Here is a 12,350-nt window from a genome sequence, read left to right as displayed (position 1 = left end):
AAGTGTTCATTGCAAAGAGTCTGGTTTGAGACCTCTGTTTTCTGGTATGCTATCAATATTGAGCCCTCACTGGGATTCCTCTTGGATATACTGTTGTTGTCCTGTGTTTTGGAGGTCCTACAGTTTGGATCTGCAGGGCCAGCCCATTCATGTGCTCCAGTAGATCATAGATCAAGTGACAGACCTGAAGATTATAGTATCTGAAGGTATCCAGGAGAATGGGAAACAGTATGATGATCTACTCAAGTAACTTAGAAACAGGTCCATGAAGAAATCCTGTGTTGTGGTTTGAATATGAAATGGCTCCCTAGGTCATGTGTTTGAACACATGGTTCCCAGGTAATGTGGGCCTTGAGGTGTGGTTTAGTTGGAAGAAGGGAATCTCTAAGGGTGGGGCTTGAGGTTTCATATCCAGTTCTACTTCCTTGTCTCTCTACTTTCTGATCATGGAGGTAATGTGGCTAACTGCTTCAAATCCTGCTTCCATGTCTTCTCTCCCATGATATGCAAACAATCTTTTCATTCATAAAGTGATTCTTGTCAAATATACCATCACAGCCATCGAAGAGTTAACTAATACAGGTTATAGCCAGTCTGACTTACAGATAAAATTACTCTTTAGCTTTTAAGTCACCCTCTGGGGGGTCACAAAGGATTAGGCAATGATCTCTCTGCTTCACCCCAACAGGCCAGATGCTCTCGCTGCAAGGTGCTGTGTAAGGGAGCGTCTGCCCATTTTCTATCATTATGCCCCGAATAAGGACCCTCAAGAGAGTCTTGGTTTCTCACAGGGGTGTCTGTCATGTGGCTATTCTGACAGGGAAAGTTCTATACCAACCTGTTTTACAGACTACAGAAGCTTACTGTCCTTAGTCCCCAGGTCCCAAGGGATAATGGCATCCCCTGCTCATCTGGACAGGTGCAATGACCTTTTAGATATTCTAAAATTAAAAACCTTAAGTATGTATTTAACAATTTGTTTAGTGTTCTTTTACAGATTTTTAGTTCATGTTTTCTTTTGTTCTTCTGAAAAAAATGTTGTGGCTCCCCTGCTCCAAAAAATGTGGTATACTTCTTTTTAAAGGTGTGTTGCTAGCTTGTTTAGTAGAGAATCTTTTGGTAATTGCTAGGTAATTCCTAGAAAGCTAGGCCAGGAAGTCTGAAGAATTCTCAAGCGTTAATGATCATTCAAGCAGGAAGACATTGACATGGGTTTCCTCCGGCCCCTGTCTGAGATAATTATTATCCTTCATTCTTACAGTGCAGTTCACAAAATGTGTATGCTAACACTGGATGGAGAATTTGTTTGCACAGTGTGTAAGGAATTTCTCTAGCACAACAAAACAAATGTTCTAATTAAAAAACAGCAATAGCAACAACAAACAAACCTCACAAGTCATATGGTTGGCCACCCAGATCTGTAGGAGGATGGAGGCACTACCCAAGACATCTATCTACTTGGTATAGCTGAACCACCATTATAGCACAGACTAAGGTGGCTCCCAACCTGCAGAGGATTTTTGGCAAGGCCTGTGGCTTACTCAGCATCCCTGAGGATCTCAGAGATCCTATTTTAACATTGTCCACTATGAGCCAGCCCCCATCAAACCACCCATCATGAAGCTTCTGTCCAGAGAGGTATTGCTGTCTCTGCAGCCTCATCCCAAAAGGGAACCGGGTGTCCACCTCTCAAGGATGACAGACAATCCATCATCCAGGCCCTGGCAAAGGTTGCTGATTTTGTTTTGGGACAACAGCATAGAATGGTAAAACTGAATCATGAAACTACCTATGCACGTGAACAGGAACTTGCTGGGAGAGAGAGAGGAACTGAAAACAGCCCCTTTTAACTGGACTCCACGGGCTGCTGTCTAAGACACACCTGCAAGTTAGCACAGTCACGCCAACAGGTGACTGGCGTGGAACGCCACACAACTCCCAAATGCCCTCCCACTCGGAAAAGAAATTGCTCCAAGTGGCACAAGATTAAAATTTCATACAGATTTTATTTTGTCTCCAAGCAGTGAGCATGTGAAGGGTTCATGGGGAAAGACTAGACAGATACCTATTTGAAACACTGGAGTGTTTTTAGGTTCTTCCCAGTTAGGTTCTTTCATTTGGGTTGCCGTAACTGTGTTCTCCATTACCTGATCCTGTTGATCTTTTCATGTATGACTTTTCTAAAAGGCTGTAACTTTGCAAAGGAAAGAATCTATTTGAGATACCCTTGTTGTACCTAGCACAGAGCTGGGTACCAGTCAAATGTCCTGCTAGAACCATACTGCTGTGGTTTGGATCACCCCCAAGGACACGTGTTAAAGACTTAGTCCTCTGCACTATTGGGAGGTAATCGAGATTCTGGGATAAGAGTTAAATAATTGGGGTGTGCCTTTGGAAGGAATATTAGCACCCCAGATTCTTCCTCTATGTTTGCTTTCTTGGTAGCTACCATTAAGTGGACAGTTGCCCTCTCCTTGGCATGTCTGTTATGATTTGCCTCCCAAAGGTTCAGAGGTATTGGGGCCTGAGGATCATGGACTAAAGCCTCTGAAACCATGAATTCACAGCAACTTCCTCCTTTCACATAGAATATCACAGGTGATATTTCACCCAGACAGAAAGCCAATAGTATACCTGATTGACTAGTCCACTAAGGGGGATACCATTTGTTCTCCTTTAACCATGCGTGTGCCAGAGAACTGTGAGCTCTGTCACAGAGACATGCATGAGACAGTAGGGCACGGGAGTAGGCAGGCATTGCGAATGTCAGCAGTGTTCCAGAGTTTCTCTCTAGTCTGATGCATCATGGCAACAACCAACAGGAGCTTCAGATACAAGAGAATCACTTTCCAGTGTGGACTGGCGCTAGCTGCAGGGCCTAGCTCTGTGAGGGTCATGCATGTTCCTGGAAACAAAGTGTGTATAGCATAGGGAAACTGAGTCAGTGCTTCTGGTCTGGGAGCACTGCAGTTCTGGTGGTAAAAGGCTCTAATGGGCACCCAGCACAACGAAGATATTTATCTAGGCTCCTAAAGTTGTAATATGGTTTGCCTTTCCCATCATGTTGTGGTTTAGGAGACAGAGTACTTGGCCTTTTCTTGTGGTAAGTAGTTCAGAACAAACACATCATCTAAAAGACTCAGAAGGCAAAAGGAAAAATAACGATTAAGACTTTCCGGTGTTCCCAAGCAGTGGCTGAAGAAATAGCCCCACAGTTCCAAACACACAGACAATTATAAACACCCAGAGGAAGACCCTGTCCACCACCATGGCCATGTATTTCCAGTCATCTTCTACCTGAAATGCAAAAAAAAGGATCAAGGCTAGCTTTGAGAACCAGGACCATAGGAAAACATGCTTTGTCTTATGAATAGTGTTTTTTCCCCCTGAAAGCAACTTTCTCTGATACTTTCAAAATCAATTATTGGTATTATGTTTGCCTGCCCGTGTCTCTCATGTGGTGCTCATTGTCTAAGGAGCGTAGATATACATTATGGGTGGCAATGGACGGTGCTGAAGATTTTTATGACCCCTTTCCTGTGACAAGAGTCCTTTCCTGGTTCTAGGGACAGTTCCCAAAAGTATCTGCTTGAGAATCCAACTCTTGTCACTTGTGCATAAGGAGAGCCTGGGTCTTTGGGGACCTGAGTCTGAAGCAATAAGAGAATAGGCTGGAGGATCTGGGCTATGATTGAGAACCCCCTACCCGGAAGTAAGCAGCCTCCAGGCCTCAAAGTGATGCTAACAGAGAGAGCTTCTACATACCTGAACTCTTTCTAACCTTCCACCATGGTCTCTGTGGGTTGTATTTTAGGGGACCTGCATGGCACGGTCGGTCAGCAGTAACTGTATCTCCTACATAGAAAGTGATGCCAGCCTGGAGGGGAGCTCATCGGCCATTCCTGTCCTGTGACATGTGTTAGGCCAGGTGTTCTCAGTTTCTCCCCGTGCATCAACAGAGAAGTATTGGGGATCCTGATATTCCTTCACTAGGAGTTACAGATGCAGGGAGCTATAGTTACGAAACAACTCTGGACAACTGGCAAGAGCTTCTGGAAGCCTCAGCTAGTCAAGGGGTGACATGGGGAGCTGCCATGGTATCTTTGAGTCCTTGCTTTGGGGGAGGAGGAGCCAAGTTACTGGCATGAGAGTGTGGGAGACAGGAGCAGAATGTGTGCATGCTGAGCACATCTCCAAGATGCCTCTGATTCCTGTCTATGTTCGCCTCTAGTAGAGGAAATGAAATCCCAGCTGCTGAGTGCTAAGGAGCTCCAGTCCTTCACCACTGCGACTTCAGGCAACACCTCAGTCAGTTTGCCTTCCCCTGGGCAGTCTCCCTCCCCACCCTCTCTTTACTACTGTTTGCTGTGTTGGGGCTTATTCCACGAATCAAGCTTGTCTTGCATGCGTAGCATAGCTGCATTTGACTGTAATACAGATTGGAGATGTATTGTAGGTCTACATATCATCTCAATGTAGCTACATAAGCTCTAACCCAGGTTCCCCAGTGCTGCATGATAATAGAGCTGGTCTTAGATGATTCTGTCTGACTGTATCACAAACGTAACTCCCACCGATGCTCTGACTATTCTGTAAAGTGCCTATGGCTTGCTGGGGGCACAGTAGGCTGGAGGAAAGGGGTATATGCTCACCTCCTTTGTTTCATTGTGGCTCCTCATGTTTTCTGCTATGAACTGAACACTGTCGATCACATCTTCCACGTCTGGTGAGTGCTCTGAACTCTCTGTCTCCCATGGTGCAGGCTGCTGACTTAACTGTCTCCTGCCAGGAGCTATCTCTCTTGGCTTTTGACAGTGGCAGCATTCCTTCAGAAGTTTAGGCTCTCTTCGATGAGCAAACTTGACCTTGGCAGGTCTCTTAGGAAGGTTCTTGGGGTCTTTAGCATCACTCGCCTTCTTTGTCTTGTCCAGAGGCCTCCTCATCATCAGAATTGAGGGGAAAACCTGAAGGAAAACAGTCTTCACCCACTTGGGCATGGTATGTGTGGCTGGGGTGCGATAGTGTATATTCAACACAAAAACGGTCACCACAATGGACAGGGTGACAAAGATCATGGTGAACAGGAGATACTCACCCACCAGTGGGATCACCAGAGATGTGGATGGGATGGTCTCGGTAATCACCAACAAAAAGACAGTCAGAGAAAGCAGAACAGAGATGCAAAGAGTCACTTTCTCGCCACACTCAGAAGGGAGGTAAAAGACCAACACGGTGAGAAAGGAGAGGAAGAGACAGGGGATGATGAGGTTAATGGTGTAAAACATGGGCAGCCTCCTGATGTAGAAAGAGTAAGTTATGTCCGTGTAAATCTCTTCACAACAGTTGTACTTGATATCATGCTTGTAGCCAGAGGCATCGACAATTTCCCATTCGCTGTTTTCCCAAAAATCCTTCATGTCCACTTTAGAGCCGATGATCAGGAGGTCAATCTCAGCCTTGTCATAAGTCCAGGAACCAAATTTCAGGGAACAGTTTTGATGGTCAAAAGGGAAGAAGGTGATGTCCATGGGACAGGAACTCTTGAAGATGGCTGGTGGGGTCCAGGTTATCATACCGTCGTACTTCAGAAGAGCTTTGGTCTTGCCTTCCACTTGGAAGTCGCCAACAGCACTGCAAGAAAAGCCACACACTTTTAGCAACACGGTCCCTTTGCTGTGGATCACTTGGGTCAAAGATTTTGGAAATTGACTGTGAATCTGTCTAGACACACATACTTGTTATATAGAACAATGTCTGGCTTCCAGATCTTGTCTGCTGGAACACGAAGTGTCTCGATGCCATCATATTCCATTGGATCCCAACGTAATTTGTAGTCCTTCCAGATCTAAAAGAAAGGAAACAAAAAGCCATTTATGGTTGTGGTGGTGGTGGTAGTGGTCTTGCTTTGTTTTAACTGTTGTTAAATTTGTTTTTTAACAATGTGATCCATGTACATTGGGGGTTCTGATTACTGTTACCCTTTGCCCTCTCTGAACCCCAATCCCAAACCCTTTTATTTCCTGCAAGCCAAATGTTTATGTAAGTTCAATAATTTTCTTGATTAAAAAGTAAGATATTTTGAAGATTACATTAATTCCTATTAAAAGCAGGGGATTATAACCACGGGCACTGGGAACTAAATAGCTGAGCTGATTTAGGCATATCTATAACAAGTTTAAGGCTTCATATTGTGTTTCATGGACTACTTCAATTCAAACTGGGGTAGTAACTTGTTCCTAATGATAAAACACAATTTGCATGCATGAGGATGAGTCCATTGCACTGTGTACACTATTTAGACTTTAAAGAGCAAAGACGCTACTGTAACTTATAAAAGTCAGGTACTGATTATATAATATGCTCTCCAGACCTCAACCATTGTCATCCTAGAGCTATCAAAGAGGAAAGTAAGCATCAGACTTGGGACTCCAGTCACTGATAAGAAGAGATTTGAGAGCAGAACAGAAAGGGCAGAGGGCTCTATGTTAAAGACGTTAGGTTCTACCCACGCACTGTCTGCATTAAGCCAGCTGTAAACAGAGCATACACAATGTCTATCATAGGCTGTGGAGGGAAAGAGGTAATGTAGGTGGGTTTGACACTGAGTGGACACACATGGGCATGGTTCAAAGGGAGAGACACATGAGAGACATACGTGACGCAGCCACAGGTTGGTTTCCATGATCTGGTTGACTTCATCCTGGGAGGGAGAAATAATTTTTTCAGCCTTCCATGTACTTGCTAATACAAGTCTTTTTTTAAAATTGATTTTTATTGAACTCTACATTTTTTTCTGCTCCCCTTCCTGCCTCTCTCCTCCTCCATGAACTCTCCCCCAAGGTCCCCATGCTCCCAATTTATTCAGGAGATCTTGTCTTTTTCTATTTCCCATGTAGATTAAATCTATGTAAGTCTCTCTTAGTGTCCTCATTGTTGTCTGAGTTCTCTTGGAACAAGTCTTAAAGCAAGAATTATGGCTAAAAGTTGACAAATCTGTGCAAGCTTGAAGATTGAGAGAATTAAACTTTACAAGAGAAATAGAGTATTTTTATACACATCCCTGCTCCGTTGACTTAGAAATGATAGATGGCTTTAAACTGTCACTCCAAGCTCATTTGAATTTCACCTCCTTTGTAAATCTTTTCTCATCAGCTCAGTCCATAAAGCCTCCTGGATGCATGAACAGAGACAGGGAGGAGGGCAGAGGTTTAGGGACAATGGAGTGGAAGCTCTGCAGGTGGTGACAGGTGCTCACCGTTTCCACATATGCTTCGTGGCCTTTCCTCAAAGATGCCCAGAACGCCCTGTGAGCATTTGCTGTGGGATCCAAACTGAAATAATAGCTTCAGCTCTCTAGCAAGTTTGCCAACTGAAACTGGTTATCCTCTCCCTATGAAGTCTCTTCCCCAACTCAAGCGCCCTTCAGCTACAAAGGACACTCATACTTACTGAGTACTCAGTAATAGAATTGATATTCAGTTATAGAATGGACCAAGCTCCTGCCTTCATGTGGTCTTAGTTGTTGGTTGAGAAGTTGCAAAATAATATATATATTTATATTATATATATATATATATATAATATAGAGTGATATAACAATGAGAAGGAGAGCGACTCGTGTGCATTTTATATAAGAGTCAAGGAAGGCTTCTCTGAGGAGGTACAGTCCAAGCAGGCCCTAAAGCGGCCTTAGGAGAGTCAGGGCAGGTGGTCTGCAGGCCATTCCTGTCACCATCTTCAGAACAATTGATTCTTAAGTGGCCACTGATCCTCAGCAGGAAAGGTACCCAAGACACACCTAGGTGACAGGTAGGTCACAACACAATAGCTTGGGTAGTGATGGTAGGCTCTAATGGTCAGCAGGAGATTCCAAAATCTTGCTTCCCAAGATATCTGAGGCCCCTAGAGAGTGAAGGAAGCCAGCTTTATTGAGATTTGTAGACAGGGCTCTGACTGTAGCTCTCTCCACTCCACTGAGCGGCCCTCTGGTCTCTAGTCCTTTACGCCATGGTTCCTGCTACCCACCCTGGAGAAGCCCAAAGAGAGACCATGCCAAGCTTCTCCCCATCAATAAGAAGCCATCCTGGCCCCTGAGTTTTGTAAAGGTTAACAAGAAGAGTTAGAGGAAATGGAGCCTGCACAGCCTCACAGTTACCCTTCTTGATCAGGGCCTCTGGTGTTGAGTCACTTTGGATCTGTCAGGTCTAGCAGAAGCCTTGCCAGTATATGCACTAGCTGTTGGTCAAAACCAGGTGAACTCTACTGCCTCTGTTCCATGAGGTCTTGTAACTGGACTAAGCCCCACACATTCTCCAAAACCTGATGTATCTATGGGCTAGTTCACTGTGTTTAGGGAGATGACACTTAGCAATACCATTCTCAATAGGCCTGCTCCCCCTGAGACACTTCCACGGGTTGGAGAACTTCCACATGATATGTATCCATGAGGCATATAGACCCTTGGAGTGTTAGAAAGTCACACGTATCAGGTGAGTCATAGACTCCATGAAGCAACATGAAGAAACGATTGGTAGACACAGGATGGCAAAAGAGATAGAAGGCGCACTGCCACTGTTGCCAAATCTGGTTATGCGTTCAGCACCATGGCTCACTTGAGCAGCAAACCCTGGAGAGGAGCATTATATAACTTTAAATTTAAACATAGTGGTCCAGTATTAACACGCTGATGATACCAGGTGCTACCCTCCTGGCCTGTGAATCTTTATATTTCTGCTACACAAAGAGAAATTCATTTTATTTAAGCTGTTTATATGCCACATACGAATTATATTGGTAGCCACATACCAATGTCAAAATCTACCTATTCAGGACACCCGCTGCCATCCTCCCACGCTAAGAAAGTTGTCTTGAGAGAGTCCATCATCAGGGTGTGAGGTAAAGCTGAGAAGAGGGGCAGTCCTTTCAGACTGCAGGGCACACCCAGTTTAGCTCTCTACTCCCCACAGCCTAGTCCACATGCATCTTGCCCAGTGTAAAACCAAGAAGGGGTCAGAACAGATATGAGATAAATGGTTTTTAATGGATCAAGTGGGTCTAGCTAGGTAAGAAAAAACCTCTGGCATGTGAAACATGAGCCAATGTTTACCAGACTATGCACACGTCCAATCAAGAGTTAAAGGACCAGGCTGGCTCAACAAAGTCCACTGGGTAAGCCTGGTGGTGTCTGTCTAAATGTTGTAGTTTGGTCTTTCCCTAAGTATACCTGGGGAAGTCACCCTGAATGTACCCACAGGACAGATGCTGTAGGGCAGGAGGATCATTTCCCTATCCTTGGACTGGGCTGGAAGATGACAGCCTTCCTCTATGTGTATGATAGTCTCAGGACCATCTCTAACGCTCTGTCTGGTGACATTCCAGGGTTCCCTTTATTTCCTAGTCTAGCTACTAGTGCATCTGGTGCTGAAGTCCAGGCCTGGAGCTAAGACCCCTTCTGGACTTTGAGATTCAGATTCTTCTACCTCCCATCCCTGGGACAAGAGAAAGAAGGTTATTTAGAATGGGGGAGGGGGAGGGAAATCCAAAAGAGCCTATTTCCACTTGCCCTTAAAATGATCCCAAAGGAACTTAGAGAAGGCCACAGAGTATGGCACATAATTTACTTCGAGCCTCCGTTCCACCAGACTTCATGTCTGTATTTTATAATCTGACTCTGAAAGAACTTCTGCAAAGCCTGATGCAGGGCCTGGAATGACCCTTTATAGATCACCCAATATTCACGTTTAAGTTGTGCGACAGAGTTCCGGGCCCATCAGGTGCACAAAGTGCGCACGCACTGGGAATGCAGTCCCCTGGCAACGTGTCTAGAGTCTGAACTGGACTCTGGCAACCTCTGGCAACCTCTGGTGTCTTCCCTGGCAACACGTCTAGAGTCTGAGGCACTCACCACATTGGCCAGCTGTGTGATGGCCAACTCAAAATGAACTGTGACAGGCTCAGAAACGTTTTCCACCGGCCGGATGAATCGGTTGTAGCGAGCGAACAGTGTGTGGAAGAGCTGCTCTTCAGACGCACAGCCTGTGCAGCCTGTGTGGTACACAGAGAAAGAAAGCATCAGGGAAGCGCTGGGGTATGGGCTGAGCTAGCTCCTCCCTGGCCCAAGGCTACTGCCTCAGCCAGAGACTCTTCACAGCACCAGCTAGGCCCACACCTACCTGCTTGCACAAGGGCCAGTCAACCCCATCCCCTTTTTAACCGTGCTTACTTTGTTTTAACATTGAGATAAAACGACTACATAGGTTTCTCAGAACTAGTACAGATCCCGAGAAGACTGCCTATGGAAGTCAAGGGCACCATAAATGTCACTGAATAGAAAGCCATGAGGAGGGATTTTTTTGTGTCACAAAACACAACTCACAGCATGACCTCTGAACCAGAAGCTTTGTGGGAATTCTGGAGGTCTGTAGGTTGACACCTGGAAAGGCTGGCACCCTCACCAAACAAACACAGCATCGAATCATTCCCTAAAATCTCCAAAGCCACGACCTTTAAAAAATATACCCTGGAATCATTTATTTTTAGATTTGTGCAAATGCAGAGTTTTTTAAAGTAAATTCACTTAGAGTTCTTTAAAAGCAATTGCAAATTGATTCTCCGTACCCTTTTGAGTCATTAAAGTCTGGCCAGTAGTACCACCTGTGTCTCTAATTCTTTAAGAATGCAGTAAAATAGTTTCTTGCCTCCAGTTTGCACACCTCACTTCCCCAACACCCCAGTGAAACACACCCCCACAGTTTGTTTTGTGCAGTTCATATTTGACTACAGAAATACGCCATGGACTTTCCAAAAGATTCGTACCCTGACCAGAAGGAAAGGACCAGAGATGTGCTGTGCTCCTCACTGAAGCCACTCTGGGCGTCCATTTGGAAGGACGGCCCCAGGAGAGAAAACTTTTGCCGCCACCGTCATTCTGGCTGGTGTAATTAAACCACAATGAAAACATTTCTTCAGGAACCAGTGAGAAACCTTCCTAGCTACTATTGCTATGTCCCTCCTGTGAGACTCTATTGCTGATCCCTCCATCAGCCCCCCACCTCTGAAACCCAGTAGCACAGAGGGGATGTGATCTGCAACACCAGCAGCCACGTCTGAGTCAACTCTTAAGAGTGAGCAGGCTCACTCTTGGTACAGACATTGAGACAAGTTTCCCAAATGAGGCCAATTACTGACAACAGGCAGGTTCACTGTTACATATCAGGTTAGCTGATATGTTCCAGCTAACAAATCGCTCTTCGAAAAATGTATTAAATATAGTCACAAAAAATAAGTGGAGAACATTAATGGCATGAACGGCTACAAAAACAGATGACTCTGTGTGCTCACTGGGAAGACATACTTTAGTTAGCAAAATGAAATACAATTAACAGCATGTTGCAACGTTTTCCCCACACTGCTCTCCAAATCTCATCTGTTAGGTTAAACCTAACTAGTAAAAGTCGCCTGGTCATTTGGATCTAGGCAAGCTGAGAAAGGAGAGTGAATGCACGGAGCTAAAATCATTCTAGGAGGTAAGCAGAAGTAACTTACCTTTCAAGGAAGCCAGGAATCCACACAAGCTCAGACACAAACCCAAGCGGAGGAATCCCTGGTCCTGGCCCGTTGTCAGCATGATAAAAGCACCTGAATTCTGATTTCTACCCAGGGGGTGCTGAAAAACGCAGCTGTCAGACAGCTGCAGGAATCAGACCGTTAAAGCCTCGCGGAAGCTCGTGGCAACCCACACGGATCTTCTGCGAAATGAAAACACGGAACATCACGTAGCTGCTCCCAGCATCGCGGGACAGACAGAGCAGATGCGAAGGGCAAGGGAAGCCAGGACTGCAGCTTCAGAAGGGCTGTCACATTTCCTGTCACCCTAGATCTCGGTGCAAGAGAGATGAAGAAAGAAAGGCAGGACTTGACACGACGCAGACAGGCCCCTTGGAGACCTGTTATTATTATTATTATATTCACCTATTATTAGTGACTATTATTATTATTATTCTTTGGGGTTCTCAACCTTCCTAAAATGTGGGCTATCTGATAGGCGACCACTGTGTAAAGATCATTTGACTCAAAAAAAAAAAAAAAAAACCACACCCAGCACCAAAGTATTCGCACACTTTGCTGTTTAATTGAGGCTTGCTGGAGAGGAATCTGTCTAAAGTAACCCCAATCCCTGTCTTCACTGGGACAGTTTAGAGGACATGCTTGTGCCAGCTCTTCAAGTGCCTTGCTCTTCGGAGTGCTGTAACCCCAGATCAGGAAAGAGATCAAATCGCAAAGAATGAGGGGGCCAGCAACCCACCAGATACTTTCCCTGGGGAGAGGGGGGTTGATTAGATTTCTGCTCT

At 45.1% G+C, this 12,350-nt stretch overlaps 1 protein-coding gene across 1 annotated transcript; it reads right to left on the bottom strand.

Moving 5' to 3' along the window:
* Positions 1–1,986: 1,986 nt before the first annotated feature.
* Positions 1,987–11,742, bottom strand: Chrna6 (cholinergic receptor nicotinic alpha 6 subunit). The gene is made up of 6 exons (XM_048456592.3): positions 11,545–11,742; positions 9,905–10,044; positions 6,656–6,700; positions 5,736–5,845; positions 4,653–5,631; positions 1,987–3,297 (listed from the first exon to the last, which is right to left on the bottom strand). The coding sequence occupies exons 1-6, from the start codon at positions 11,624–11,626 to the stop codon at positions 3,166–3,168; spliced, it is 1,488 nt and encodes a 495-aa protein (XP_048312549.2). The 5' UTR covers positions 11,627–11,742; the 3' UTR covers positions 1,987–3,165.
* Positions 11,743–12,350: the final 608 nt, after the last annotated feature.

This window comes from Myodes glareolus, chromosome 23 (assembly GCF_982192425.1).
Source record: "Myodes glareolus chromosome 23, mMyoGla1.1, whole genome shotgun sequence".
Lineage (NCBI taxonomy): Eukaryota > Metazoa > Chordata > Mammalia > Rodentia > Cricetidae > Myodes > Myodes glareolus.
The sequence above is the reverse complement of the archived record's forward strand: the minus strand, read 5'-3'. Positions and strand labels throughout refer to the sequence as shown.